The following is a 25,896-nucleotide window of genomic DNA, read 5'->3' on the forward strand; positions in this document are numbered from 1 at the left end:
TAAGATGCATTAAACTAACTTTAACTCTCCTTCTTACTGAAATTGTCTAACAGCATGAAACTTAATTTTCATGTGCTTAATTGGATTATGAAAAATAAAATTTTTTAAAATAGTTATTGTTGAAGTTTTATCAGATCGGTCAATATTTTTCTTAACAAAATCAATTATTGCTTTATTGTCATGTAAGATACTATGTACTCTATCTTTGCAGTAAAATGTGTAATCACTGATTGCTTCTTTGAGTGCTCATCATTTCATCATCTCTTCCAACTCAGCCACTGCTAGAAAAACCAATAAGTTTAATAGAGCTAGATTTCATATAATGTATGCCAAACTCTACAGTCTCTTTCAGATATATTAGAACCCTCTTAGCTTCCACAAAATGAGTTTGACTTCGACTTTGCACGAACCTAGAAAGATAATTGACAGCAAACACAATATTTGGATGTGTAACAGTTAAATATAACAAGCTGTTAACTAAACTTCTTTAGGCTTTACCATCTATTTTTGAAGCTCCATCCTCTTTTTTAAACTTCACTCCTGGCACTATAGGAGTACTAAATGGTTTGCAATTTTTTGACATCAAACTTATTTAATAGCTTCAAAGAGAATCTCTTTTGACATAAAAAATAACCATATATAGACTGAGATACCTCAATGCCTAAAAATTATGTCATCAAACCAAGTTAATTCATCTCAAACTTATCCTTTATGTTGACTTTAAATTCTTCTACAAGTTGCTCCTTATCACATATGATCAACAAATCATCTATATATACTAACACAATTAGTTTGTTTTTACCAATATGCTTCACATATAAAGTTACTTTATTCATTCTCCTTTCAAAGCCTGAGCTTAAGAGGTGGCTATGTAATCTATTATACCAGCCCTTAAAGCTTGTTTAGGTCTATATAAAACATTCTTAAGCAAATATACCTTATTTGTTGCATTCATTTTTTCAAAACCATAAAGTTGTTTAACATATATTTTTTCATTTAAAAAACCATTTAAAAATGTAGACTTGACAGTCAATTGAAAGATATACCATCCACATTTTGGATAATGATCGAGGATTTAATTAAATGGTTATCAAAAGACTAACCATAAAAAAAATGTACAAGTTAAAGGAAAATAAAAAGTAAAAGTACAACAAAGGAGAGTGGAGGCTTTTCTTACTCCTATAACAAACACGGAAACAAAATCAACAAAGCCTTGGGAAGCAACATATTTAACATGGGATCCCCACAAACTCAAACCATGGATGAAACATAAACGGATGCAACAAAAACCCCAAAAAGTCACCACCTCCATAGTCAAGTACCAAGAAATTAATGAATTATAAGCTACGAAGCCCTCCCCCTTCCATTGTTAGTCTAAAGTAAATATCTAGGGGTGTTTAAAAAACCAAGAAAACCGAAGAAAAATTGACCGAAAAAACCGAACCGAGATAAAAAACCGATTAAACTGATTTTCAAAACCATAAATTATAATAGGTCCAGTTTGGTTTCGGTTTTAAAACTGAAACCGACAAATCGAACCAGACCAACCAAAAAACCAAAGCTATACAAATTAAGAGGGGTATAAATAGTTAAATATTGAAACCTAACCTTAAAAGCCGTCGTTTGACCCCTGAGAATATTTATCTCAATCTTCCTTTCCCTTTCAAATTTCAATTGCTCTGCTTCTACATTTATCTTCATCTCAAAAGTGAGCCTCATCTCTTCATCTACATTTATCTCCATCTCAAAAGTGAACCAAACACAAACTCATCTCTTCATCTCTTTAACTTCTCTTCTCTTTACTTTTGCATAAGCCTTCTTTATTTCTGTGCAAGTAGTTGCAGTTGCAGTAGTAGAAGGAGATGGCTCATGTAGAGAAAAGATAACAAGGTAATTTTTGACCCAATACTTGGTGTTTAACCAGGGATCCAAGGTATATCAATAGGAAACAATGATTAATGACCAAAGATGAATTTATAGCTTTTGTTGTTTACTGCAACAAAGATGGATCTATTACAAAATCCTCTGAATGGCTAGCTAAACTGCACTGTTCCTCGCTTGTTAACTCAAGATTGTAATAGCAGGAAATATAAAATTCTAAATAAGGAAAAATTAGTGTTTGATTTGTGTAGGGATTCGGTTTTCCAGTTTTTTGCCAAAAAACCGGATTTAACCGAACTGAATCAGTTCGGTTTGAACAGAATTTCGGTCTAGTTCGGTTAATATTTCATAAAATTAATATAACTTGATTCAGTTGGTTTTTTTAGTCTAAACCGAACCGAACCGAACCGTGAACACCTTTATAAATACCCTTATCATTACGAACTAAGTCAAGCCCCGTGTAAGGAAATTCTTCATTCTTTACCTTTAGTGTTGTTACTTTGTTGCCAATTATTAGATTACTAACCTCTCCTTTCTTTTTTCTTTTTCCTTATTGATTTCTTCTGTAAGAGTTCTTAGCCTGACTCTTTTCTTTTAAAACTGCAACAAGAGCTCCTTCACTTATGCCTTGTTGTCGATAGGCTTGCCTTTGCTCTACTACTTGTAATGTATTTACTAACTCTTGAAGACTCATTTCTAATATATCTTTTTTAGTCTTTTAAAGAGCAATTTTTGTGCTCAAATTTCTCTAGTAAACTTACTAGAACCTTCTCTCATATCTTTGAATCAGGAAAATCTTCCCTCAATAGCCTCACTTGATTAACAATATTTGAAATTTGATTTGAGAAGTCTTTGACAGTCTCGATTTCCTTCATATTCAGACCTTTAAATTGTCTTCTGAGATTCAAGATTTGTATTTTTATGGGCTTCTCATCACCATGAAATTTAACTTTTAACTTATCTCATGCCTATTTGGTAGTTTGACAAGCTATAATTCTGATTCTTCACTCACAACATTAAAAAAATAAGTAAGAGCTTTGTATCGTTTTTTCTTTTCTTCATTAAAGAACTTTATTTATGCAATTGTGGTATTGTTTTCTAGTGAAGCTGGTTGCTTATTGCTCTCTCCTACAAATTAAAGGCCATAAGATGAGCTTCCATTTTAACAGCCCATATATCATAATCTTGCCTTGTGAATATTGGTGTTTTTGCTGGAAAGCTTGAAGCTTCCATTTTCAAACATCACTAATCTATGTGTTTTACTTCCAACCCTTCAAAGATAAAAGTGGGCTATGATACTAAATGTTGTTAAATGGTATTAAAAAAGCTTAGCTTAATCAAGGAATAAAGAACTAGGAGTAGAACAAGAACATGGAAGTTACCAAATGTTGTTAAATGGTATTTCAAGAACTTAGCTTAATCAAATAACAAAGAACCAGGAGCGGAACAAGAACATGGAGGTTATTGCCAACCCTCAAGCTTTATTTATAGGCAAAATCAAAGATTACAAGATCTTAATCATAAAAAAAAGGAATCATAACATCCATAATCTAATTTATCTATGGGATTACATAACTACATAGACTTATTCTAAGTCAAACAAATATCTAGCTAAATTTAAGCCAAAAAATCAGAATATATATGTAAAAAATCATAACAAATAAAAAGAAATGGCTAAAAAATAATCTCTAGTTTTGATGCCACCACTTCATCACTTAAGTGTAAGATGGCAACACGAGGCTTGCAGCTCAGTGGCCATGGCAGGCTTCGCCCTGCCTATGCGTCCTGAGTTCGAGTCCTCGAGTGTACCCGCACTTGAGGGTTTAGCTGTTGTGGTCAATTCGTGTGACTTGTTCCGCCCCCGTCCCGGGTTCGACCCTCTATGTGTACGCCTGTCACCCCCGCGGTGCCTTACATGCTCCTGAGCTTGCAGGATGTCCAGCGGGCCGTGAGGAATAGTCGTGGTGCGCGTAAGCTGGCCCGGACACCCCACGTAAATAAATAAAAAAAAAAAGTGTAAGATGGCATATCTTTATTTTGGTAGTGGAAGACACAATCTCTCCAGCAACATGCTTAATAATTAAAAGGATGCCCCACTATTCAACACAGTATATTCCTTTCTCTTTCCTTCTTTCCTTTTTTTTTCTTTGATGTCTAATATCTTTTATGCAGGCCTCATCCAAATTACTAGACTTTATGATCAACACAGTATCGGGGAATCACCGTTTTGATCCATTCATGTCTGTCTTAATTGAAGACCTGCTGGTGTTTTTGTTCTTGTTGGGTTCCCAAGTCAAGTCAGATTCAGCCCTGCAATCCTTAATTTGGTAACTTACTGTAGCAAAACTTACCCCAAGATTGAAGTGATTCCAATTCAGTACGTAAAGAATAACTTGAAGTCCTGTTTGTGATTGATATTAAGAACTCCTAGAAGTGATAGCATGGCTTTTTTGATATGGCCAACGCAATGCGATGTTACTTTAAACTGAACTGATAGTTCAGTTCAGAAAAGAACAAAAATCTAAGCCATACAGTAGAATACTGAAACTAAATAGTTCTTTCATCACAACCTTACTATTGCTAGGTAAATGGATATTGGTGCCGGAGGACGTTGACTCCCACTAACTAGTCATTGTTTTTGGTTGATCCTTTGTCAGCAATAAGCAAGACGTTCCATTTAAACTTTATTTTACTGTGGGTAGGAAAAAAAAGTGTGTTTGGTGAAGTATATTCAAATACAAGACACCACTGGGACTTCAAAAGCCACTTTGATAATTGCTGACAGTCTTGCATTTGAATTGGTCCAGGTAGAGTTTAATAGCTCACCTGCCCAAATGAAGTCTCTCCGCAAAAGCAATTGCTGAGAATATTCCAGCAATGACAACTTACAGTGGACTAAACATTAGCTGCAAAAACTGGCCCCTTGTGACTAATACACCAGGTTTGCGGGTAGTAGACTAATGCTGAGTTCACAACTTCCTGTAACAGAATAACATCAGTAAAAAGCAATTGAGCAGTGTCAAAGTTAGATAGCTATTGCAGAAACTCTTACATAGTATATAGTGGTCAGGAGCTGCACATTCCAATCCAACTTCCATATTGCAGGATTTCTTGCAAAAAACAGCGCAAGAAAAGAAGATTGGATTGATGCATTCGAAGAAGCAAAAATCAAAGTGTTCAGTGATAAACTAGCTGGATATACTTTGTAAGCTACAGCCTGAGTGAGAAGGTCAGAATTATCAGCAAAATCTTAATGAAAATATCTACTTCAAATAAAACAGATGAATGGTTACCTGGAGAATTAACCATGCACTCCACGCAACATGAATAAGTGCAGAACCTTTAATCCAGTTTTCTTTAGCATGCCTGTACTCACCAGCAGAACCTTTGGTGCTATAGATGTTTATCAATGCTCTGTTCTCAAAACTTTTAAACAGATATCCTCCTTTCCAGAAGGTAAAAAACAGTGAGCCACTTATGCAAATAGCCGTGTCCAACATTTTAGCCCGTCCTCTAGGGCTTGCAGTCTTCACTTTCTCCATCCTGGATGGGATGGCAGCAAATCAATAAAGTTTGAACCGTTGAACATAAAATTGATTCATTATAAGGTCAGTTGAGCACATACACACCAGAGTATAACTGCCATGATGAATGTCAAACTCGGGATAACGTTACTCAACGCGCTTGCAACTGTCGGAGAAGTGTACTTATGTTATATGCTTAAAAGCACACAAGGCATCAAAAAAATTTAATTCGCACAAATGCATGAATTCACAATCATATTTCTTTACCTTTCAATTACATAAGCAAAAGGGCCCAACAAAATCATCGCAATGAGATGACGTTAAACCACAAATACTATTTGATTGAGTGCCTTCTCAAGAGCAATTTTCATGAGGATATTAGATCCTCCATAAGCGAATTGAACTAGTAACATCGCTGCATAAGGAGCACAGGCTTGCATGGTTATGAATTGCTTCCACTGCAATGGAAGAGAAAACAGTTCATCATTTTCCCCTTTAAATAGTAACGAAGGATCAATCTCAACCACTTCTTCTATAATAAATTCTGTCTCGTGTGGAAGAATGACACCTCTTTCTTAAGCTAGTGGAATTCACAATCAGTGTAGCAACATGCTAGATAAGAAGGATGCCCCACTATTACTGAAAGAGCATTCTTTACGAACCAGAAGCCAGCTATCTCTGAAGATGCTTTTTCCTTTTCCAAATCCACAATTTCTTCTGTAATTCTATGGCCACAAACTGAAAATATATATATTAGAGTACTTTGTGACACGAACATGTTCTGTTCAAGATTAAACCTGATCATTTCCTGGGAATAATAGTTCAACTTGTTCATTCTTCAACTCTGATGTCTACATGGAGCACCTTTGTGTCTTTATTCTTCAACGTATCCAACTAGCTCCTCGTCGTTTGGTTATGGTTACTTGACATGAAATTCACAAAATATTTAGTGAGGTCCTTTATCAGCCTATTAATGTTAGCTTGTCTGTGTGAGAAAATAGAAGGGGAATTCGGATGTATGTGGTCTAAATTGTGTGTTTGCTAGAATTGGATGCTCTTTACTATAAATTTCTACGGTGATATCTGAAAAAAAATCCCGTGTTGTTACAATTCTTTTTAGGAAAACAAAACTTGTGAACGATGATGATTCGTTTGTGGGAACAAAAGGGTGGTTAATAAAGACTTGAGTTTAGAGCATCCAATTCCTTCTATCTTTGCAATGGATTGATCAATGTCATGCTGCAGAATATTTTTATCAGATAGAAAGGAAAAGGGGGGGAAATTGATATTAGAGGTTAAGAGAGAATTTGACAGCAAAGGAACAGAAAAAGGAAATCATTGTCAGTCAGAGAAGCAGTTTAATTGATATAACATGCCACTCCACTTTATATATGAGAGAAACAAAAGCACAGAAAACAGTCTTTTTCGATATCGGAAGATTTCTCTGCTGGAGATCCACTATTATGTATTTCTTGTTTCTCAGCCTTGCTTCTCCCCCACAGGACACCATAAAGACCTCCATCAATAAGAATACCACCCAGTACACTGAAACGAAATAGTCCATTCATCACAACATTACTATTACTAGGCAAATGGACGATGCCTCAGGGCATTAACTCCCACTAACTAGTCATTGTATTTGGTGGATCCTTTGTCAGCAATTAGCAAGAGATCCCATTTATCACTGTTTGTTGATGAGTAGAAAAGAAGTGTGTTTGGTGAAGTTTATTCAAATACAAGATACCACTGAGACTTCAAAAGCCACATTGATAATTGCTGACAGTCTTGCATTTGAATTAGTCTAGGTAAGTCTGAAACTTCACTTCCTTCCGCTTGTGTCAGGATTTGTCAGTGGGTAGTCATTTATGGAAATTTCCAATGTTTTACCATTAGCCAAGCCTCTTCTTTCATCAGGCTTCTGAGCAGCGCTATTGTCTTGCCTTTTACCCCACAGTACACAGTAGAGACCCACTACAATGAGACCTGTTCCAATCAAGCTGGGAAATGCCAAATAATGGTACTGATAAATAAGAATGGACAGCTTGAATTGTTTTGAAATGGCAACCTGTAACTAACTGATGAACGGGAAGGGTGGAGAAACTTTAGAATTGAATAGCTCACCTGCCCAAATGAAGTCTCTCCGCAAATGCAAATGCTGAGAATAGTCCAACAATGACAAGTAGTAGTGGACTGAACATAGCTACAAAAACTGGCCCCTTGTGACTAATACACCAGGTTTGCAGGTAGTAGCCTAATGCTGAGATCACAACTCCCTATAAACATAATATACATAAGTAACAAGCAATTTAGCAGTCTCAAAGTTAGATGGTTATTTCAGAAACCCTCACACAGTATATAATGGTCAGGAGCTGCACATTCCAGTCCAGCTTCCATATTGCAGTAGTTCTTGCGAAAACCAGCGCAAGAAAAGAAGATTGGATTGATGCGAAGAAGCAAATCAAAGTGTTCAGCGATAAACGAGCTGGATAGACTTTGTAAACCACAGCCTGAGAGAGCAGGTGAGAATTATCAGCTAGACCTTAATGAACATATCCACTTCAAATAAAACAAACGAATGACTACCTGGAGAATTAGCCATGCACTCCACGCAACATGACTGGTAAGAATAAGTGCAGAACCTTTAATCCAGTTTTCTTTAGCATGCCTGTATTCACCAGCAGAACCTTTGGTGCTATAGATGTTTATTAATGCTCTGTTCTCAAAACTTTTAAACAGATATCCTCCTTTCCAGAAGGTAAAAACCAGAGAGCCACTTATGCAAATAGCGGTGCCCAACATTTTCGCCCATCCTCTAGGGCTTTCAGTCTTCACTTTCTCCATCCTGAGTAAGATGGAAGCAAATCAATAAATTTGATCTGGTGAACTTGAAATTGATTCATTATAAGGTCGGTTGAGCACATACATACCCGAGTAAAACTGCCATGATGAATGTCAAGCTCGGGATAACATTACTCAACGCACTTGCAACTGTCGGAGAAGTGTATGCTAAACCAGCATAGTAAACATTAAGATGGATGGTAGTTCCTAGTGATGAAAGAACAAAAATCTTTATGATCACTGACAATGAAAGCGAAGGGCGCTGCTTCCTGCTTTACAAATACATTCCAAAAATTACAAATTTTCTCATATTCTCCTTAGGAATCCATGATGTCTTAAACCATTCTGTTAGTACTTATGTTTTATGCTTTAGAGTACATCAAGGCATCAAAAAACTTAATTTCCCACAAATACATGCATCGACAATCTTACTTGTTTACCTTTCAATTACATAAGCAAAAGGGCCCAACAAAATCACTGCAATGACATGACGGTAAACCACAAATACTATTTGATTCAGTCCCTTCTCAAGAGCAATTTTCATGAGGATATTAGATCCTCCATAAGCGAATTGAACTAGTAACATCGCTGCATATGGAGCACAGGCTTGCATGGTTAAGAATTGCTTCCACTGCAATGGAAGAGAAAATAGTTCATCATTTTTCCCTTTAAATAGTAACAAAGGATCAATCTCAGCCACTTCTTCTATAATAAATTCTCTGTCTCGTGTGGAAGAATGACACCTCTTTCTTAAGCTAGTGGAATTCACAATCAGTGTAGCAACATGCTAGATAAGAAGGATGCCCCACTATTACTGAAAGAGCATTCTTTACGAACCAGTAGCCAGCTATTTCTGAAGTTGCTTTTTCCTTTTCCATATCCACATTTTCTGCTGTAATTATATGGCCACTATCTGAAATATATATATTAAGAGTATTTTGTGACACGAACATGTTCTGTTCAAGATTAAACCTCATTTCCTGGGAATAATAGATCAGCTTGTTTATGCTTCAATTCTGATGTCTAGAGGGAGCAACTTTATGTCTTTATTCTTCAAGTACCCAATTGGCTCCTTGTCGATTGGTTATGGTTAGTTGACATGAAATTCACAAAATATTTTGTAAGGTTCTTCATCAGCCTGTTGTTAGTTTGTCCATGTAAGAAAATACCAAGGGAATTTTTATGTATGTGGTCTAAATTGTGTATGTTTGCTAGAACTGGATGCTCTTAACTCTGCATTTCTACAGCGGTGAATATCACCCTTGGCAACCCGGAAACAACATTCATAAGCGATAGTGATTCCTTTGGAGGAAAAAAAGGTTGGTTAATAAAGACTTGAGTTGAGAGCATCCAATTCCTTTCCATCTTTGCGATAGAATAATTAATGTCATTCTGCTGAATATTGTTATCAGACAAAAAGAAGAACGGGAAAAAAAGGACATTTGAGGTTAAGAAAAGGTAATTTATTGTCAGTCTGAGTAGGAATTTACTAGATATAACTTGCTACACTACTTTATACATGAGAGAAACACACAAGCACAGAAAACAGTCAGTGTTTTTCAATATCTGGAGATTGCTCTGCTGGAGATTCACCATTATGTATTTCTTGTTTCTCAGCCTTGCTTCTTCCCCACAGGACACCATAAAGACCTCCAACAATCAGAATGCCTCCCAATATACTGTGGAAAGAACACCAAAAACATAAGATACAAACTAAGAAGGCTGCACAATAGAAAAACTTTAATTGTGGTTATTATTACTATTTGTATCTTTCCCTTGAAAGCAACAAACCTTTGCCAGTTCAATCGTTCAGCCCATAAAATTGCTGAGAAGATGGCAGTTAAAACCAATGCAAGTGGAGAAAACATGGAAACGTAAAACGGCCCTTTCTTCTCTATACACCAAATTTGGAGTCCATATGCAGCCCCAGTTACGAATACACCCTGCAATTCGTTCAAGCAAGTTATAAATTGAATATGAACTGCAAAAGGAGGATATAAATATTAATGACGGTGAGATGGTAATGACAGTAAGTAGTGTGTGGAAAGCTAAGGCTTACACAATACGCAAGGGAAGCAAGTTGAATATCCCATCTTATCTTCCATGAGTTACGTTCTCGCTCCAAGGCTGCAGCTATAATAGTAGATTGCACAGAACTGATGAGACACTGTAGAGTGGAGAGGCGTAACCTGGCTGGATAAAGCTCCAGCAATTTTGATTGAACGACAAGCCATGTTGACCAAGCTGTGGCAGAAAGGAACATTAGAACAGGTCCTAAGATCAATCTCGTTCTACCCTCCAATTTATTAACAAAGAATGTTCCATCGTTGCTGCCAGGACTTGGCGAGTTAGGATGTCTCGTCGAAGGTCTTCGGTAGAAGCTAAGCAGCATGGCTCCTCCAACAGTTATGACTATTCCAAGGATCTTTAGTCCACCATAGAATGATCTCCAACCTACAGCCTCCAACCTACCATTTCAAATTTTCAGATAATTTTGCAAACTATCTTTGGCTCTTTTTTTTTTCTTCAGCAAAAGAAAAATCATCCATCTTACCCCATAATGATAGCTAAGAAAAATGTGACAACTGGAATGGAATTGAGAATAGCAGCTGCAAATGTTGCTGAGGTTAAATGGAGTGCTACGTAGTATAGATCCAAGCTTAATGTTGGCCTACGTTTTCATCAGTCAGACACATAAAAATTAATCTAGCTTCACTCATGAAGATGATTACAAATTGTTTCATTAACAAAAGACACCATTTAGTTAGGAATTTGAAAGTAGTTTAACCCTGTCAAACAAAAGTTAAAAGTGTAAGTAAACAGTTCTATATTGAAAAATCTGTCGATACATCAACTAACCCTAATAAAGCAGCCACAAAAATCTTGCAGAAGAGGCTGAATGACACCGATCCGCTCTTCTTCCTACAGGGATAAAGTGATAGAGAGTGTTAGTTCATCCACCCCGTTTTACCGCTTGCCAGTGAATGAAAAACATGTAGGAATCATTTTACTTGAAGTCAAGCCAAACATGAAAGCAAAACAACATGAAATGATCAAGATAGAAATGAGAAGAACAGCACCAACCTCTCCATCAAGAGAACAAGGAGTGCCAACACAAGCGTGGCAATCATTTGCCGATAGGCATTGAACACTAAAGGGTTCATCCCAGCATTTAGCGCTGCCTTTGATATTAAGGTCATCCCTGCAAAACCAAACTGAATGAAAGTCATTGCCAACAGGACTTGATGGCTAATTGCCGCACCCTTCAAAGCTTTGTAAAGCTTCATTATGCAGGCCATGATGGATAAAGAAGAGCGCTCGAATGGCAACATATATATAAAGGAAGTGAAAACTACTAGCAATGAAGTAAACCTACAACATGGCTGTGGGAAGTGTCAGCAGTGAATCGCATCCCTGTCATTTTCAAAGACACCAGATACTTAATTCATTCGCGGGTGGAAAGTGTCCCCCTCTTCAAGATCATTAGAAATGACTGGACAAGCATACAGAATCATCTCCTCTTACTTTCTTAATTCGATGTGAGTCAAAAATCGACGACATGGGATGAGCCAATATTATAACATACAAGTCCCTTACAAGTTGATATTACTTTACATTATTATTCGAGACTGGAATAAATGAATTGACAGCAATAGAGAAAAATGCTACAAAATGGATTAAGGTAAGTTGTTATAATAAAGGGCACCACTATAGGTTCCACTGTATACAGAGGGATCGTGCCGAAGAAACTCCACTGTGTTATTCTTGAGAGGAACATCAAAGATATCCAGCGAACTGTTCGAACCACCTCCAAATTTGACTTTTATCCTTTGTTCTGTTTTTGTCTTCTTCCAAGATTACACACATTGTGCAGTTAGAGAAAATGTAGAAGTAATCTATTTATAAGATGTGTTCTTTTTCAAGGTTGGTGTTCTTCAAAATTGTTGACGTTTCCCTTCTTTTGCTATACGTCTGATCTCTTTCCATTTATAGGTTTAGGTTTCTTTTTGTTTTAAAGTTGCACCGTCTCTCATAAAGTCTGTTGTTTCGTACTCTTATCCAGGAGACATGGTGGTTAGAATTGGAATATTTTATATTTATATTTTAGCTCCTTTATGTTTCTTCTAATAAATTAATAATTATACTGACAAACAAGTGCGTGCTCTGGAATTGTTTGATTTGGATAGCAGGGCCATTACTACTGTGCAGTTGAGATTGCTTCTTTGACCCTCTTTGGATGGCCATGTCTCTGCTCAAAGTTTTGGAAAGCATTTGAGATTTGCTTCTTTGGCCCTCTTGGACGGTAATGTCTCTCTACGGCTGCTCTCTGTTTTTGAAAAGCATTTGAGATTGCTTTTTTGACCCTCTATTTGAGAAAGCTGCTTTGGCTCTCTTCGACGTTAACCTCTGTATTTGACCCTCGTTGGATGGTAATCTCTCTGAATGCTCACTGTTTTGAAAAGCTTACGTGACCACCACTACCCTCATGAAAATGTTTGATTTTATCTTTAGGGTTGAGGCGTCGCTTTTATTCGATTCAGGTCCTTTGCATGAACAACTATGAGGAAAAAAAGAAAGCAATGATGCTCAACGTAGATTCTTCACATGAATAATTTCATAAATCTAAAGCATCCACTCTCATGCAGCACAACGATAAATCACTGTCAATGATGTACAAATCTACTCCCCCCTCATTTCAAGAGCACATCAAGAAAACCAATGTTGCTTGGTGACTTCGTCTTCTAGTTTGGTGTTTGTACCCAACAATTATGAGAAAGAATTGAGAGCAATGATCCTCTACGTAGATTCTTAACACGAATAATTTCATAAATCTAAAGCATCCACTCTCATGCAGCAAAGATAAATATTGTCAAAGATGTACAAATCTACTCCCCCCTTATTTCAAGAGCACAGCAAGAAAACCAGTGCTACTTGGTGACTTCGTCTTCTAGTTTGGTGTCTTCATTAGTAGAAAGTGGCGTCAGTAAAATTTTCAATTTCTTTAGCTGCTTTCATGTGACATTTTTGTTATTTTCTCAATTGCCTCTTTTTTTTGGCTCTCGATTTTTATTTTTCAATTTCAACCTCCTAGGTCAACTTTTTGATTTCAGAAATTTCTTCCATTTTGCATTTCCAATCCTGTAAATAGTTTTGGACTCCGTTCCATGGTTTATGACTCCAAACTATCCAGCAATGTTCAAGATTTGGTAACAATAGCATCGGTGCTGGTAGCTAAAAAGAGAGCAAGAGAGCAATCCCATGGCACACCAAATATTGAGAACATAGGCAGAACAATCAAAATTTTATGAAATGAAAACTCCAGACAAAATCGATGAAACATCTTAAGCATCCAGGGTATTAATAGAGCACGAAGAGAACTACCAGATGAACAAAACTAAAACTCCTTGACTCACTCTTCCTCAAAAACAGTTCCCTTCTCACTCACATAGATCCCATCAAGAAATTTGCGGATATCCTTGTTCTTCACGTGACATTTCTGTTCAAAGAAAAAACTTTTTCAGCAAATGAAGAAAAATGGAAGCTGCTGGGCATGCATGATTCATATATAAAATAAGGTGCACCGAAGTTTTTTGAACAAAAGAATAAATTCAGATACAGAAGTGCACATTCAGGTACGCAAGCATCATCGCACACACGAACCTGATTAATCAAAGCAGCAGACCGGGAGACAAGTTCAATGTCGTTGCCATCTAGGACGAGTTCATCCTTGACCTTTTCAGACCGAACAATAGACACACCTTCCAGCATGTCAACCTTTCTCACCTTAAGAAACCAAACACAAACAGCATTACCATTGATCCACCAATAAAAATCATCCGCAAAAAGTAAACATCAGGTTTTTTTTACATGGTCAAAACTCATAACACTGCTGACTGGCAACAACTACTCATATCATATCCATATCCATTGACAACAATTCAACACAGAACTACACCAAAACCAAATGAATGTTCTTCCTTTAGATTAATCTCACAACAATATTTCAATACATTTACTATGTCTCAGATCAATATTGCATTAGATCAGCAATAAATAAACAATAGAATAATCTTTGTATATTTGTCATACAATAGCAACATCATTTAAAAATAACCAATAGAATAATCTCACAAACCATCAGCTACCAGCTAAAATATCAACAGTTGAACAATAAGATTTTTTTAAAAAAAATACGATTTTTTTCAGTTTCTAAACCTAAAATCAATAAAATTAAAAAATTTTCGAAGCAAAACGTATCAAACACTAACACCAGCCTTAAAGAACAATTGGTTTCTCGAAAGTAATAAGAAATCATTACCTTCTTCTCGCCAAGGAAGTTCCTGATCTCGATGGCAGTATTGCTGTTGGCGATGGAGGCATTAATGGGAAAGTGAGCATACACAAACCTCATCTTGTATCTGTAGCCCTTGGTAACCCCAGTGATCAAGTTCTCAACGTGGCTAAGGGCTGTCCTAATAGCAGCACTGGTCTTTCTTGACCCAAACCAGGCATCTATCTTGAGCTTTCTCTTCCCTTCCTCGTCTTTGATCAACTGAAAATCAAGATTCAAGTGCTTGAAGTTCCTTGTAAGCTTCCCTCTTGGGCCTTCGACTTCGATGATTCTAGCATTGATCTTGATCTTAACCCCATCTGGGATATCCATCGCTTCAGAAGAGAGGATTGTCTTCATGATTTCTCGGCGTCGGCAGCAGCCCTCTCCAACTCAAGTTTCTCTCCAAGGCCACAAAATCAGAAAAACAAAATTAATTATATAACAGCGGGCGGCAGCTTATTAGAGTAAAGCAGGGTAGAGTGTTACAAAAAATGCCCTAAAGTTTTTGTGTTTTTGGGCCTAAACCCTAAAATATGATAGGGTGATGTAGGCCCTTTTGCTTGGTCCAGTTTGAAATTGCTGGATGGGTTTTTCTGAAGCCCAGCCCAACCCACATTTCCTTCCTTTGTTTGTTCCTTTATTTATGCAAAAGCTTGTTTGATGAATTTTGTTTTAGTTTTTGGAAAACTTTAGGTGCTTGATTTTTATCCAATTACATCCAATTCTTTTTTTCTTGTACGGTCTTCATAGTTTTTGTATTTTCACTTCTAATCCAAAAGTTTAATTTCTTTACATTTTAGCCATTGAGTTAGAGAGGAGAGAGAAAATATCATCTAAAAATAATAAAAATAGCAAGAGTTAACAATTTAATTGTTTTTCAAGGTATCCATCACTTGTAAGGCATGAATTTGTTGGAGATCAAGTGTGTCTAGAAAGTATGTTAAGTGTTGGAAAACACTTGTTGAATGAATGAGAGGAGAGATATAGAAGGTGAGAATCCATGAAAAAGAATTTCTTGGTTCTTGATCATCATGGTAATAAGGGTTGCATTTCAATCCTAAAAGTTTGAAATATTTTTAATTGTACCATCCAAAGTTAAAACTTTCTTTATAAGAAATATATATTTTGTACCCCCAACAATTGTTATCTCTATGAATTTTCATTTTGTTTTATTTCCAAGTTTATTTTAATTATTTTTTGCATCCCTCAAATCTTAAAAACTTGCTTTTGAAATAATATAAGGGATGTTTTTTTTTTCAGTAAATAATCATAATGATGGTTTAATTGATTTTTTTTAAAAAAAAATTATATATTATTATTAGTTGTATTATTATTTTTACCATTATCATTATAATTATTTACTGTATTATCAATAACAGCAATTATTAACGGCTATCACTGTCATTGTATTGAGATAATTTTTTTTTTAAAAAAATATCATTCTTTTTCATCATAAAAACACAATCATTATTTTGAAAATTTAGCATATGCTTTATATCAAAAATAATATAATTAAATTTGTAATTTTTTGCTTAAAAGAAATTTGAATAATGATACCATTTTGATTTTGTAATAATCTTCCAAGTTTGTTCACGTTTTTGAGATACTAGTAGAAACTTAATTACTATTTTCTTGATCATGTAAGCATTAACCTAAAAAGGAACCTAGAGTTAACCATGTTTTATAAAATTAAATTAATGTCTTGACTAATCAACAAGAAATCAGATCCAAGTTTCGATCCCATGAAAACCAGCCTGCAATCCATACATAGGGTTATGTCTATCCTCACCCCTTGTTAGATTACAAATAAAATCACCAACGAGTGGGATTTGTGATTTCTATTAGTAAAAGAAGAGATTTAACAAAGAAGAGAAACTTGAATGGGAATTTCAAACACAATAAAAGGAATCAATTTACTAGAAAAAGGAAATCGACTATCCCTCCATTTTGTCCCCTACAGAGATCAGAAACAGTGAAACTAAAAGAACAACAAGCCCGGTGTGCAGAAAAGATGAAGGGTAAGAACTTGGACAAGGAAAGGAAGAAGCGAGAGCTAGTGATACACAAACACATTACTCGCGCTAATATATCACAACTTAGATAAAAATCCTATACAAGTCCAGGCCTCCTCAAAACAAACAAAAACCCTTGCATCACTCCCTCGGGACTGCCTGCAGTTGTCAACAATCTGCGGTAGCTTGCGCATCCCGATCCTCTTCCTCCTCCTCCAGCATGTACTTGCTGAAATGGTTGACCTTGAACTTCCACTCTCCTTTAACAGGGTCATATGAAACAAATTCAGCACCTTGGTCTTCGGCCTTCCTTTTGAGCATCTCCTTGTATTTCTCTATTTTAGGTCCTTCTGTGAACTGACGTCCAGTCTTCTTGTCAAAGCATTTTATGTTGAGAAGTGTTACCTCAGCGGGCTTGTTGAGACCTTGTCCAACAGGTGGTTTCTTGCTATCATCCATGTACACAATAACCTCCCGGTTATTAAACTGAACAAGGGACTCAAGATCAAGCCGTCGAACATCTGTTTCACCCGAGAACTTGATGCTTCCATAGCCATGCCTTCCAACCACAAAATCCTTAACATGGCGGCAGAAACCTGGTTTAGCCCTCTCCTTGGCTGCCAGTTCCTGGATACGAGGCTCAGTAAAATAGTCAGAACGTCGCAGTTTTGGCATTAGTGCCTCAATATCTGCTCCATGCTCATACACAATTGCAGCCTCGCCAGCTCTGTGACCACTAAGTGTCATGTAGGACTCCTCTTTCTGAGCTGAATGATCCTCATGGACTCCATTAGGTTTCTGGTTGACTTTGACATGGGGGGCTTGCTCCTTGATTGCACCATTTTCAGCCAAATTTTCTGCATAATAAATAGTGATGAGCACAAGCAAAAAAAAATAAAATCCATTCAGGGACAATAGAAGCCATACCCAAAGAAAATCCTTTTGAAATAAGCTACAGAAATTAATAATAATAATAAAAAACTACACAAACCCCAAGAATATATTTGGGTTTGAGGTTAGAATAATGCACAAGACGTATGTGTCATAAGGTAAATTTAAACATGCAACAAATGGAGAACAGCTGTGTTTCCATGGAAAAGCGTGCCTATTGAAGAAAATGACATTCGAAGCGTAGACTTCACCGGATGGAAGTTCATGAAATCGGTTGTCATATGAAGTTCAGTCAGAAGTTTGAATATACCACGCAACCTCCCAAAAGATCTTATTAAGTGGGCAAGATCAAACTCTTCAACATAAACTAGCAGCAGCAGTTTTGGCCATGTCAATTTCAGGAATCATTCAGCACAAATGAAGAAAGGGTGAATATTACAAATGTAACAATATCTTACTATTTTTATCACCAGCAGTGTAACCATTTGAGAGAATGGCAAAGTCTGATTCTGAATTTTTTCCTGGATAAAAGAAGGTAATAAGCTAAATTTGGACTGTTAAAAAAAACAAATTACAGCAACAATGACGCTATAATATGATGACACGGAATGAAAGGAAAGTAAAGCCCTAGAGCATTGGAATAACTGGGGCATCATTGCCTATCCCTTCCATGTGTCAATCAAAGTTAGCCAGAATATGCCAACACACTACAAAAATATTGCAGACCTGAGGTAGCATTGTTAGATTGGAAATTTACCATTCTCATGTACTGGTGCAGATGCATTCAATGGAGATGCTTTCTCTGCACTTGCCCTTGAAGGCCACTGGTCCATAGGACGAATCACCAGAGCTCTTGGGTTTTCCCTCGGAATGAAAAGAGCATCTGCCTTTGGTGTACTGGGCGTTTCTTCTTCATCACTGAAAAATGGAACCTGAATGCAATAGTTGAGCAAAGAAGCAAGTCAATGTGCAACCTCTCCATAAATCCAGTTATAGACAAGGCAATCAATAGCCATTTTAAGGAACAAATTTTGCAAATCTAATCACCTTCGGACCATCATGCTTAGGGTAATATTTCCTAGCAGGCAACCTAATCCTCCTCTGTGACAGGTGCCGAGAAGTCAATAAGGATGATACTCTAACAGGAGAGGGTTTCTCAATGACCTGATAGAAAATAAAGAGCCAAAAGTCACCGCTATTTCTCCAATTACATTTTATAGACACAAGAATCAATGGCAATAACACAGAATAATAGTAAAGATGAGGCAAAGCTGATTTACATTATGAAAACAAAAAAAAAAGTCAAAAATCAATGTAACACTCTATAGTAAACAAGTTCAGTTCAGAACAGGTTATAGTTACAGGCATAGAAGAAATCCCATATTGAACTGAAGGTGTAGTTCCAGCTCGACCAATAGACATTTGAGGCATTGCAGGAAGTGTTCCAAATGGATTTGTAACAGGAACTGGTTGTATAGCAACAGCACTTTGTGGGGTAGACCTGTTAAACAAAAAAACATTGTTATATGCATCATAAATTGATTAATTACCCAGTAGCTTGAATCTTTTCACGAACCATAAGAAAGAGGGGTAACAGAACACTATTCACATTGAGTGCACATGTTAAGAACAGACAGGAAGCCTGTCTTAATAAAAACAACATAAGCATTGCAGAGCATGAAGGAGAACACGTCTTCTAAGCATGTACATCTAGCATACATGATATGAAAAATCAAACAAACATGCACACAGCAGCTAAATATAGAAAGTGAAGCAAAGACATGCAACTGCCACATGCATACAGACAACTACTATAGAGAGTGAAGCAAAAACATACAATTGCCCCAAATTGTTTGATAAACCAGCAAAGCCACTCATACCAGCTGAAAAATAGCACACAACTAATGTCAGCACCATAAATTAAATACTTAAAAACTAACTGATGAAAAAGAAAAACAAAGATACCTGCTTGTGTCTGACTAAAGTTCGAGGCAAAAGTACCTGCATTCTGAGCTGGCTGAGACATTTGAAAAGGTGCTGGTTGAGATGGCTACAGATAAAGTTATAGTTAGTCATAAAAGTTTACCAGATGTGCCAACACTGGAACTTAAATCACTCGCAAATATACACACGTTGCATACAAATCATAACAAGCTACACAAATTGCCAAAAAGGATTTCTGATTTGGAATGTTTGTTTTTCATTCCACTTCCACCCATGTACACAAGCAGAAAGAGCTTGAAATAAATGAGGGATGGAGCTGAGAATTTAAGTTGCTTGGGAGGTATTAAAACTGATAATGCTCAATACCATCATTTCTGCTCATAAAATGAAGAAATTAAATATGATGATAAAGTACTCGTCAACATTAATTGTTACTTACTGTCATTTGATTAAACCCCCCCAGATTTGGAGTTATCAGAGACGGGGTGCTTGAGAAAAGGCCACCAGTGGAAGGGCTACTGAACAATGAACTAGTGGTACTTGGTCCAAATGGACTGGGCTGTGAAAATGCAGTAGCCTGTCCCAGTGAAGGTGTGGTTGATGGGAATGAGAGAGATGGTTGGGTGTTATTAAACATACTAGAACCAAATGGTGAGGCAGTTCCTTGGCCTGCAGTAGAACTAAACAAGGATGGTGTTGAACTAAAACTAGGTGTACTTGTTGATCCAAAAAGAGACGGAGATGAACCAGCTGAGAATGCAGGTGTTGTTGATGACTGAAAGAGATTGGAAGATGTTGAAGGGCCAAAGGAGGTTGTGTTGAATGAAGGTGTAGATGTTTGAGTTTTTGGAGCAAACAGGTTTGTAGTTGTTGAAGAAAATATATTTGCAGACGTTTGACCAAGTCCAGTTGGAGGAGCAAAAGGATTTGGCTGTGAGGCTGAGACATTAAATCCGCTCCCGCCAGGAGATTGACCAGCAGGAAGTGGTCCACCTGTAATTCATTATTACAGCATTAGTTGTTGGAGAAAATATGCATGGTGTGTGTTTTTCATTGTTATTAGCAATGAGAATAAAAATGTCCAGAACTTTCCGACGTAATCACAAACAAATTACCTTTGTCTCCCAATTGATAGTCCTCCCACCTTAGCTCCTCATGGCTTTTATCTTTGTATGCAGTCATGGCTGATATCGACAATAATTTCCCAGCCTGTGCACCACCTTCTGCCTCAGCTGTTTCTGCATATGGTGATGCTCTACTTCCAGGACGTTGCGCCCCAAAACCTGACTGGGCAAAGCCATTGTTCCCAAATGGTGATGTTGTACTCTGGGCTCCTACATACCATATCATAAAAATATAAGTCAAGCAATGTAAGCCATTCAAGTTCCTTTTACTCTAGAAAAACAACTCTCATTATCAAGACAGGTCTTGTTGCAAATTGCAAAACAATAAACTTAAAAAGGCTCACCAAAGGGAGAAGTCTGGGCTGGAAAAGTTGATGTAGAGCTTCCAAATGGGCTGCTCCCAAAAGCAGAAGCTGATTGGCCAAAACCTGGACTGGATGAAAACGTAAAGGATGGTGATGAAGTAGCCCCAAAAGCAGAAGTGGTCGGTGCCCCAAAGGCAGGTGTGGTAGTTGAAGCTCCAAAACCTGAAGTGGTGGAAGTTCCAAAAGCTCCACCAGTTCCAAACAACGGGGAACTGGTAAATGTAGTTCCTGTGCTACCAAAACCAGGAGTTGCCGTTGAGCCAAAGGCTGGGGTGGTGCTTGGGGCACCAAAGGCTGGGGTGGAGCTTGGGGCGCCAAAGGCTGGGGCGGTGCTTGTGGAGCCAAAGGCTGGCGTGGTGCTTGTGGAGCCAAAGGCTGGAGTGGTGCTTGTGGCGCCAAAGGCTTGAGGGGTGCTTGTAGCGCCAAAGGGTGGAGTGCTTGTAGCGCCAAAGGCTGGCGTACTTGTAGCGCCAAAGGCTGGAGTACTTGTAGCCCCAAATGCAGACTGAGTTGGTGCACCAAAAGGTGTGGAACCGAATAAACTATTCCCAAAAGCTGATTGTGACTGCTGATTTGTGCTTCCAAAAGGACTCGCTTGAGCAGTAGACCCAAAGCCTCCAAAAGGCTTCTGACCGAAAACAGAAGAACCTGCAAATAAATATATAGAAAGAGTGAGAAAGTGCTGTCCATTTGTAAAACCAGGAAAGAAAACCAATCAGATAAAGGATACTAACACAAACTTAAAGTGTGTGCGCGCATGAGTGTTTGAGCACATGCATGTGTTTGTCTTGATATACAGATGCTAGTAGGGAAGGCAGATGAAGTTAGCCAGTAAAATCTTGATGAGGAAGAACACAAAGGCAAGAAAATCACCAAGTTAAGAAGAAAAACAAGCGAGTATAAGTCTGCTACAGAGAGCGGAGAGTAGTCAAAACAAATGCACAGGTAAAAAATGAAATAGTAAACATTATGTATCATAATTAATTAAATCTCAACATCTACCAATTTCATTGAAGAAAACAAACAATAATGAAACAATGAGCTCAAAAACTAGGGCGAAACAACAAGAAGCATTCAGATTTTAGAAAAATAACCAACACGCTGTGCAACCAAATCACCTCCTAGAACACTTGCTTTTCTAAGGAATTGAAAACTTGTCTGCTATAAGACTTCCAAGACAAAAGTTTACGACATCTCAGAGTTAGTCAACAATCCATATGCATTTACTGTACAAGCACAACAATCTTACCTCTACATAGCAAAATCATAACCCAAGAATAGATAACCGGTGGAAAAGGAAATAAAAATAAAAACTTACCACCAAATGCTGATGATGACGAAGCACCAAAAGCAGGGGTACTAGACGCTCCAAAAGCAGGGGTACTAGATGTTCCAAAAGCAGGCGTTGAGCTACCAAAAGCATTTGTTGCAGAGAATGAAGAAGTTTGGGGTGTGCCAAACATTCCAGTTGAAGTGCCACCAAATATAGAACTCCCTGTTTGTGCACCAAAAGGAGTTGTTGGACTACCAAATGGCTTCGGCGCAAAAGGATTATTACTTGCATTACTGGTCTGACCAAAAGCCGGCTGCGTTGTCCCAAACGGACTATTTGATGATTGTCCAAAAGCTGTTACAAAACACAAATTTCAACTCTTTAGCACACACATTACCCATACGGAATCTCACTGACAAATACATTACACTCCCAACAGAACATGAGCCAAAATTATGAAAATAGCACGTCAACAATCATCCATCCATCTATTCGCGACGCAAAAAATCACAAAAATATGCAATGGCAGCACTGTAATTATAATCAGCTTTAAGTTCACTTCCATTCCGTATCTATTTCGTGTTTCTTTCATTATTTTTCGCCTCTTTCCTCTAACTCAAAAGAAATCCGAATTCAGCATTATAGAAAAAAAATTAAAAATCATAAAAAATAACTTACGATTGCTAGCGCCAAACATCCTTCCTTTTATTGACCAATCCTCTACCTCCTGCACTCAAACAAAATCAAAAGTAATCATCGCTAATTACATTACCAATCACTGAATCAAAACTGAATGCTGAACATAATCGAAATAGATAATGTTACGATTAATGAGCGATTGCGACAGAAATTCAAAATTACAGATCGAAAAGATAATAGAGATTAAGAGAAAATTAGTTAGGGTTTAATGGTTGTTTACCTGGAGGTGGTAACGGAACTTAGAGGATTAATTTGGATCTGAAATAGAGAAGGAAGGAGGGAGGGGAGGGCAGGGAAGGGAAAGGAAGGGTTTGGGCGTGTAAAATAGAGTGGTGTTTGGCTCTTTTTTTTTTTCCTCCCTATCTTGCAGAGAGAGGGGCTATGCTGCTGAGTTACTTGAGCAACATTAATGAAAGTAGTTTTTTTGAATGTTATTTTTAAAAAAAAATATTTGTTTATTATTAAAAACATTAATTAAAGAAAAATATTTTTTAGTTAAATAAAAATTTAGTTTATTTTTAATAAAAAATATTTTTTTGAAGATTTATGAAAATTTAAAAATATATTGTTATTTATTAATTATATCAAACTCCATCTTTAATTTTTTCATTACTATATATTTTATTTTGAATATTTTTATTTTTATTTTATTTTTTAAAATATTATTTTTATATAAGTTTTAATCTTTATTTTTTATTATTGTTTGTTTTTTTAATTAAAATTTTTTATCTATCATATTTTATCTCTATTTTTTAATTTTTATTTATTTTATTTGAAATAATTTATTAAATTGAGTTTTATTTTCAATTCCATTCTCTTTTAATTTTTTTTTATCTTAGATTTGGTCTTTATTTTTTTTAATTATAATTATTTTATTTAAAATAATTATGAAATTAGATGTTTTTTTTAATTTTATTTTCTTTCAACTTTTTTACATGTGAGATTTAGTTTTTATTTTTTCAATAAATTAGATAAATATATATTAGTAAGTAGTTTTTCAAGTTATATTTTATGATATAGTTAATTGAAAAATATTTATTTATTTATTTTTTTATAATATTATCATATATAAAAAATAATTAATTTTTAAAAAAAATTATTTTTGTGCAAACAAACAAAGCATTGAGATGGATAAAAAGGAGGGGTGAAAGAGTGCAGAGACAGAGAGAGTAGCGTTGTTTCTAAGAGCTAATGTGGTTGTAAGTGTTTTTCAAATAACTTTTCGTGCTAAAATGCATGTTAATGATTTTTTTTATTTTTTAAAAATTCTTTTTAACATCAACACATCAAAACGATCCAAAATATACAAACTATATTAAATTTTAATTTTTTAAGAACGCGAGTTGAACCGCGTTCCCAAACGTGCTCTAAATCTGCATCAGGAATTCAGAACCTTTTTTGGTAATTGTGGCAGAGAATAGCGTTAAAGTGCTGTCAATGTCGTGGAGATGTTTGTAATTACATATTAGATGTTTTGTAAAATATATTTTATTTAAAAATATATTAAAATAATAAATTTTAAAAAATTTTAAAATTTATTTTTGATATTATTATATCAAAACAATCAACAAATACTAAAAATATTAATTTGAAGAAAAAAAATTCTAATTTTAATGAAAAACAGGTTGAATCTCAATGCTAAATATTCTTGCAGTTTAAAATTCAAATGTGATTTGTATTTGGAAGTGCGGTCGAACCTCGCTTTTAAAAAAATTGATTTTTTTCTTTAAATTAACTTTTTTGAATCGTTTTGATATGTTGATGTCAAAAATAAATTTTAGTGTATGTTTGGGGCAGTGGTGCAACCACTATTCCATGAAGTTTTGAGTTTTTTTTAATTTTTTCTCAAAATAATTTTTTATATTTTTGAATCATTTTGATATGTTTGTGTAAAAAATAAATTTAAAAAATAAAAAAAAAATATTTTTTAATAAAAAATTTTAAAATAATTTTTACCACCATTTCATACACGCCTCAAAAAGGCTTAAGATTTTAATTTAAAGTGCAATTTTTATAATATTATTTTGATAAATAACTGCTCAATGTGTGACCTGATTTTGCCGAGTCACACCTGAATTTTTTTATTATTATTATTTTCAACTCGGTCCGATTTCAGCTCTGAATTAGTCGGGTTCCAAATCGACCTACCAAGCTGGACCGGGTTTCAAAACTATTGCGAATGTTGTTAAACATCTAATCCTTGATGGTATTCTAATCATGGTGAATTTGCTTTACTTAATTGTTATTCGTAGATTTTATGTAATTAGTTTTATGTTTTGTTTCCAAGAAGGCATTACTCTATTTATTATTTATGTTATTTTTATTGAAAAATTATAAATTTCATAGGCTTTTTAATGATATGGTCAAATTTTGTCATCTTTCCAATTACCTTTTATTTGAGAGTTGAGTAATTCCAAGTATAGTTATAAGATATGGCATGAGAATTGATCTAGCTCAAGTACAAATCAACCCCGAGTCAACAAATTAATTTATTTTTTAAATTAAAATAATATTATTTTAATAAAAAAAATTAATTTGAAACAAAACTCATTTATGAAGAACTCTAAGATAACGTTTGGGAACGCGGTTTAACCTGCGTTCCCAAAAAATTTGATTTTTTTATTTTGCTAAAATGTAATATGGTTTGTACTTTTTGGATCGTTTTAATGTGCTGATGTCAAAAATAATTTTTAAAAAATAAAAAAAATCATTGGCATGCATTTTGGCACGAAAAGTTATTTGAAAAGTACTCGCAACCACACTGTCAAACAAGCTCTAAATCACCTTAACAAAAGGTAGGTTTGGTTATAGCTATAATTTCAAAGCATGAAAGGAGCATTTGAGGCATTTTGGGTAGTTATTCACTTATCTGGGGGTGTTTGGTATTGAGTTTCAACCTGATTTATATAAAAACTTGAAAAAATAAAATTATTTCAAATTATTTTTTTTGTTTTTAAATCATTTTGATATGTTAATATCAAAAATAAAACTAAAAAACAATATTTCAATGC

At 35.7% G+C, this 25,896-nt stretch overlaps 4 protein-coding genes across 7 annotated transcripts; all 4 read right to left on the reverse strand.

Moving 5' to 3' along the window:
• Positions 1–3,998: 3,998 nt before the first annotated feature.
• On the reverse strand, positions 3,999–6,607 carry LOC133703207 (WAT1-related protein At4g08290-like). Of its 2 annotated transcripts, none has more exons than XM_062127664.1 (5): positions 5,673–6,607; positions 5,511–5,571; positions 5,175–5,424; positions 4,934–5,098; positions 3,999–4,860 (listed from the first exon to the last, which is right to left on the reverse strand). In XM_062127664.1, the coding sequence occupies exons 2-5, from the start codon at positions 5,525–5,527 to the stop codon at positions 4,777–4,779; spliced, it is 516 nt and encodes a 171-aa protein (XP_061983648.1). In that variant the 5' UTR covers positions 5,528–5,571; positions 5,673–6,607; the 3' UTR covers positions 3,999–4,776. The 2 variants fall into 2 exon arrangements, with proteins under 2 accessions (XP_061983648.1, XP_061983649.1); XM_062127665.1 differs by having other exon boundaries at positions 5,507–5,571.
• Positions 6,608–6,743: 136 nt separating this feature from the next.
• LOC133702802 (uncharacterized) lies at positions 6,744–13,399 on the reverse strand. Its single transcript, XM_062127116.1, has 12 exons — positions 11,328–13,399; positions 11,103–11,165; positions 10,798–10,914; positions 10,303–10,711; positions 10,035–10,186; positions 9,862–9,922; positions 8,684–9,030; positions 8,333–8,512; positions 7,989–8,247; positions 7,754–7,912; positions 7,527–7,678; positions 6,744–7,402 (listed from the first exon to the last, which is right to left on the reverse strand). Exons 1-12 carry the CDS (start codon positions 11,573–11,575, stop codon positions 7,225–7,227), a joined length of 2,325 nt encoding a protein of 774 aa, XP_061983100.1. The 5' UTR covers positions 11,576–13,399; the 3' UTR covers positions 6,744–7,224.
• A 118-nt stretch (positions 13,400–13,517) lies between these two features.
• On the reverse strand, positions 13,518–15,028 carry LOC133703206 (large ribosomal subunit protein uL6-like). Its single transcript, XM_062127663.1, has 3 exons — positions 14,563–15,028; positions 13,905–14,027; positions 13,518–13,740 (listed from the first exon to the last, which is right to left on the reverse strand). Exons 1-3 carry the CDS (start codon positions 14,932–14,934, stop codon positions 13,654–13,656), a joined length of 582 nt encoding a protein of 193 aa, XP_061983647.1. The 5' UTR covers positions 14,935–15,028; the 3' UTR covers positions 13,518–13,653.
• Positions 15,029–16,464: 1,436 nt separating this feature from the next.
• On the reverse strand, positions 16,465–23,263 carry LOC133703263 (nuclear pore complex protein NUP98A). 3 transcript variants are annotated; one of them, XM_062127726.1, is made up of 13 exons: positions 23,106–23,263; positions 22,865–22,913; positions 22,232–22,540; positions 20,893–21,561; positions 20,540–20,758; positions 19,864–20,417; positions 19,482–19,530; positions 19,318–19,363; positions 18,843–18,981; positions 18,528–18,644; positions 18,238–18,412; positions 17,939–18,001; positions 16,465–17,446 (listed from the first exon to the last, which is right to left on the reverse strand). In XM_062127726.1, exons 2-13 carry the CDS (start codon positions 22,881–22,883, stop codon positions 16,758–16,760), a joined length of 3,048 nt encoding a protein of 1,015 aa, XP_061983710.1. In that variant the 5' UTR covers positions 22,884–22,913; positions 23,106–23,263; the 3' UTR covers positions 16,465–16,757. The 3 variants fall into 3 exon arrangements, with proteins under 3 accessions (XP_061983710.1, XP_061983709.1, XP_061983711.1); XM_062127725.1 differs by having other exon boundaries at positions 19,446–19,530; XM_062127727.1 differs by lacking the exon at positions 17,939–18,001 and having other exon boundaries at positions 19,446–19,530.
• Positions 23,264–25,896: the final 2,633 nt, after the last annotated feature.

This window comes from Populus nigra, chromosome 9 (genome assembly GCF_951802175.1).
Source record: "Populus nigra chromosome 9, ddPopNigr1.1, whole genome shotgun sequence".
Lineage (NCBI taxonomy): Eukaryota > Viridiplantae > Streptophyta > Magnoliopsida > Malpighiales > Salicaceae > Populus > Populus nigra.

What these genes read in the sequence shown, in the direction of transcription:
- LOC133703207 (XM_062127664.1), bottom strand. An exon ending in GTGCATGGTTAATTCTCCAG is followed by an intron (nt 5,099 to 5,174) that starts GTAACCATTCAT and finishes CTTCTCACTCAG; the next exon opens with GCTGTAGCTTACAAAGTATA. An exon ending in TCCTGACCACTATATACTAT is followed by an intron (nt 4,861 to 4,933) that starts GTAAGAGTTTCT and finishes ATTCTGTTACAG; the next exon opens with GAAGTTGTGAACTCAGCATT.
- LOC133702802 (XM_062127116.1), bottom strand. Translation starts at nt 11,575, where the DNA reads ATGTTGCCATTCGAGCGCTCTTCTTTATCCATCATGGCCTGCATAATG. An exon ending in TTTGTGGCTGCTTTATTAGG is followed by an intron (nt 10,915 to 11,102) that starts GTTAGTTGATGT and finishes ATGAAAACGTAG; the next exon opens with GCCAACATTAAGCTTGGATC. An exon ending in TTCTTAGCTATCATTATGGG is followed by an intron (nt 10,712 to 10,797) that starts GTAAGATGGATG and finishes TTGAAATGGTAG; the next exon opens with GTTGGAGGCTGTAGGTTGGA.
- LOC133703206 (XM_062127663.1), bottom strand. Translation starts at nt 14,934, where the DNA reads ATGAAGACAATCCTCTCTTCTGAAGCGATGGATATCCCAGATGGGGTT. An exon ending in ACTTCCTTGGCGAGAAGAAG is followed by an intron (nt 14,028 to 14,562) that starts GTAATGATTTCT and finishes TGGTTTCTTAAG; the next exon opens with GTGAGAAAGGTTGACATGCT. An exon ending in CTGCTGCTTTGATTAATCAG is followed by an intron (nt 13,741 to 13,904) that starts GTTCGTGTGTGC and finishes TTCTTTGAACAG; the next exon opens with AAATGTCACGTGAAGAACAA.
- LOC133703263 (XM_062127725.1), bottom strand. An exon ending in AGCCCAGACTTCTCCCTTTG is followed by an intron (nt 20,759 to 20,892) that starts GTGAGCCTTTTT and finishes TATGGTATGTAG; the next exon opens with GAGCCCAGAGTACAACATCA. An exon ending in ATGGGATTTCTTCTATGCCT is followed by an intron (nt 18,645 to 18,842) that starts GTAACTATAACC and finishes ATTTTCTATCAG; the next exon opens with GTCATTGAGAAACCCTCTCC.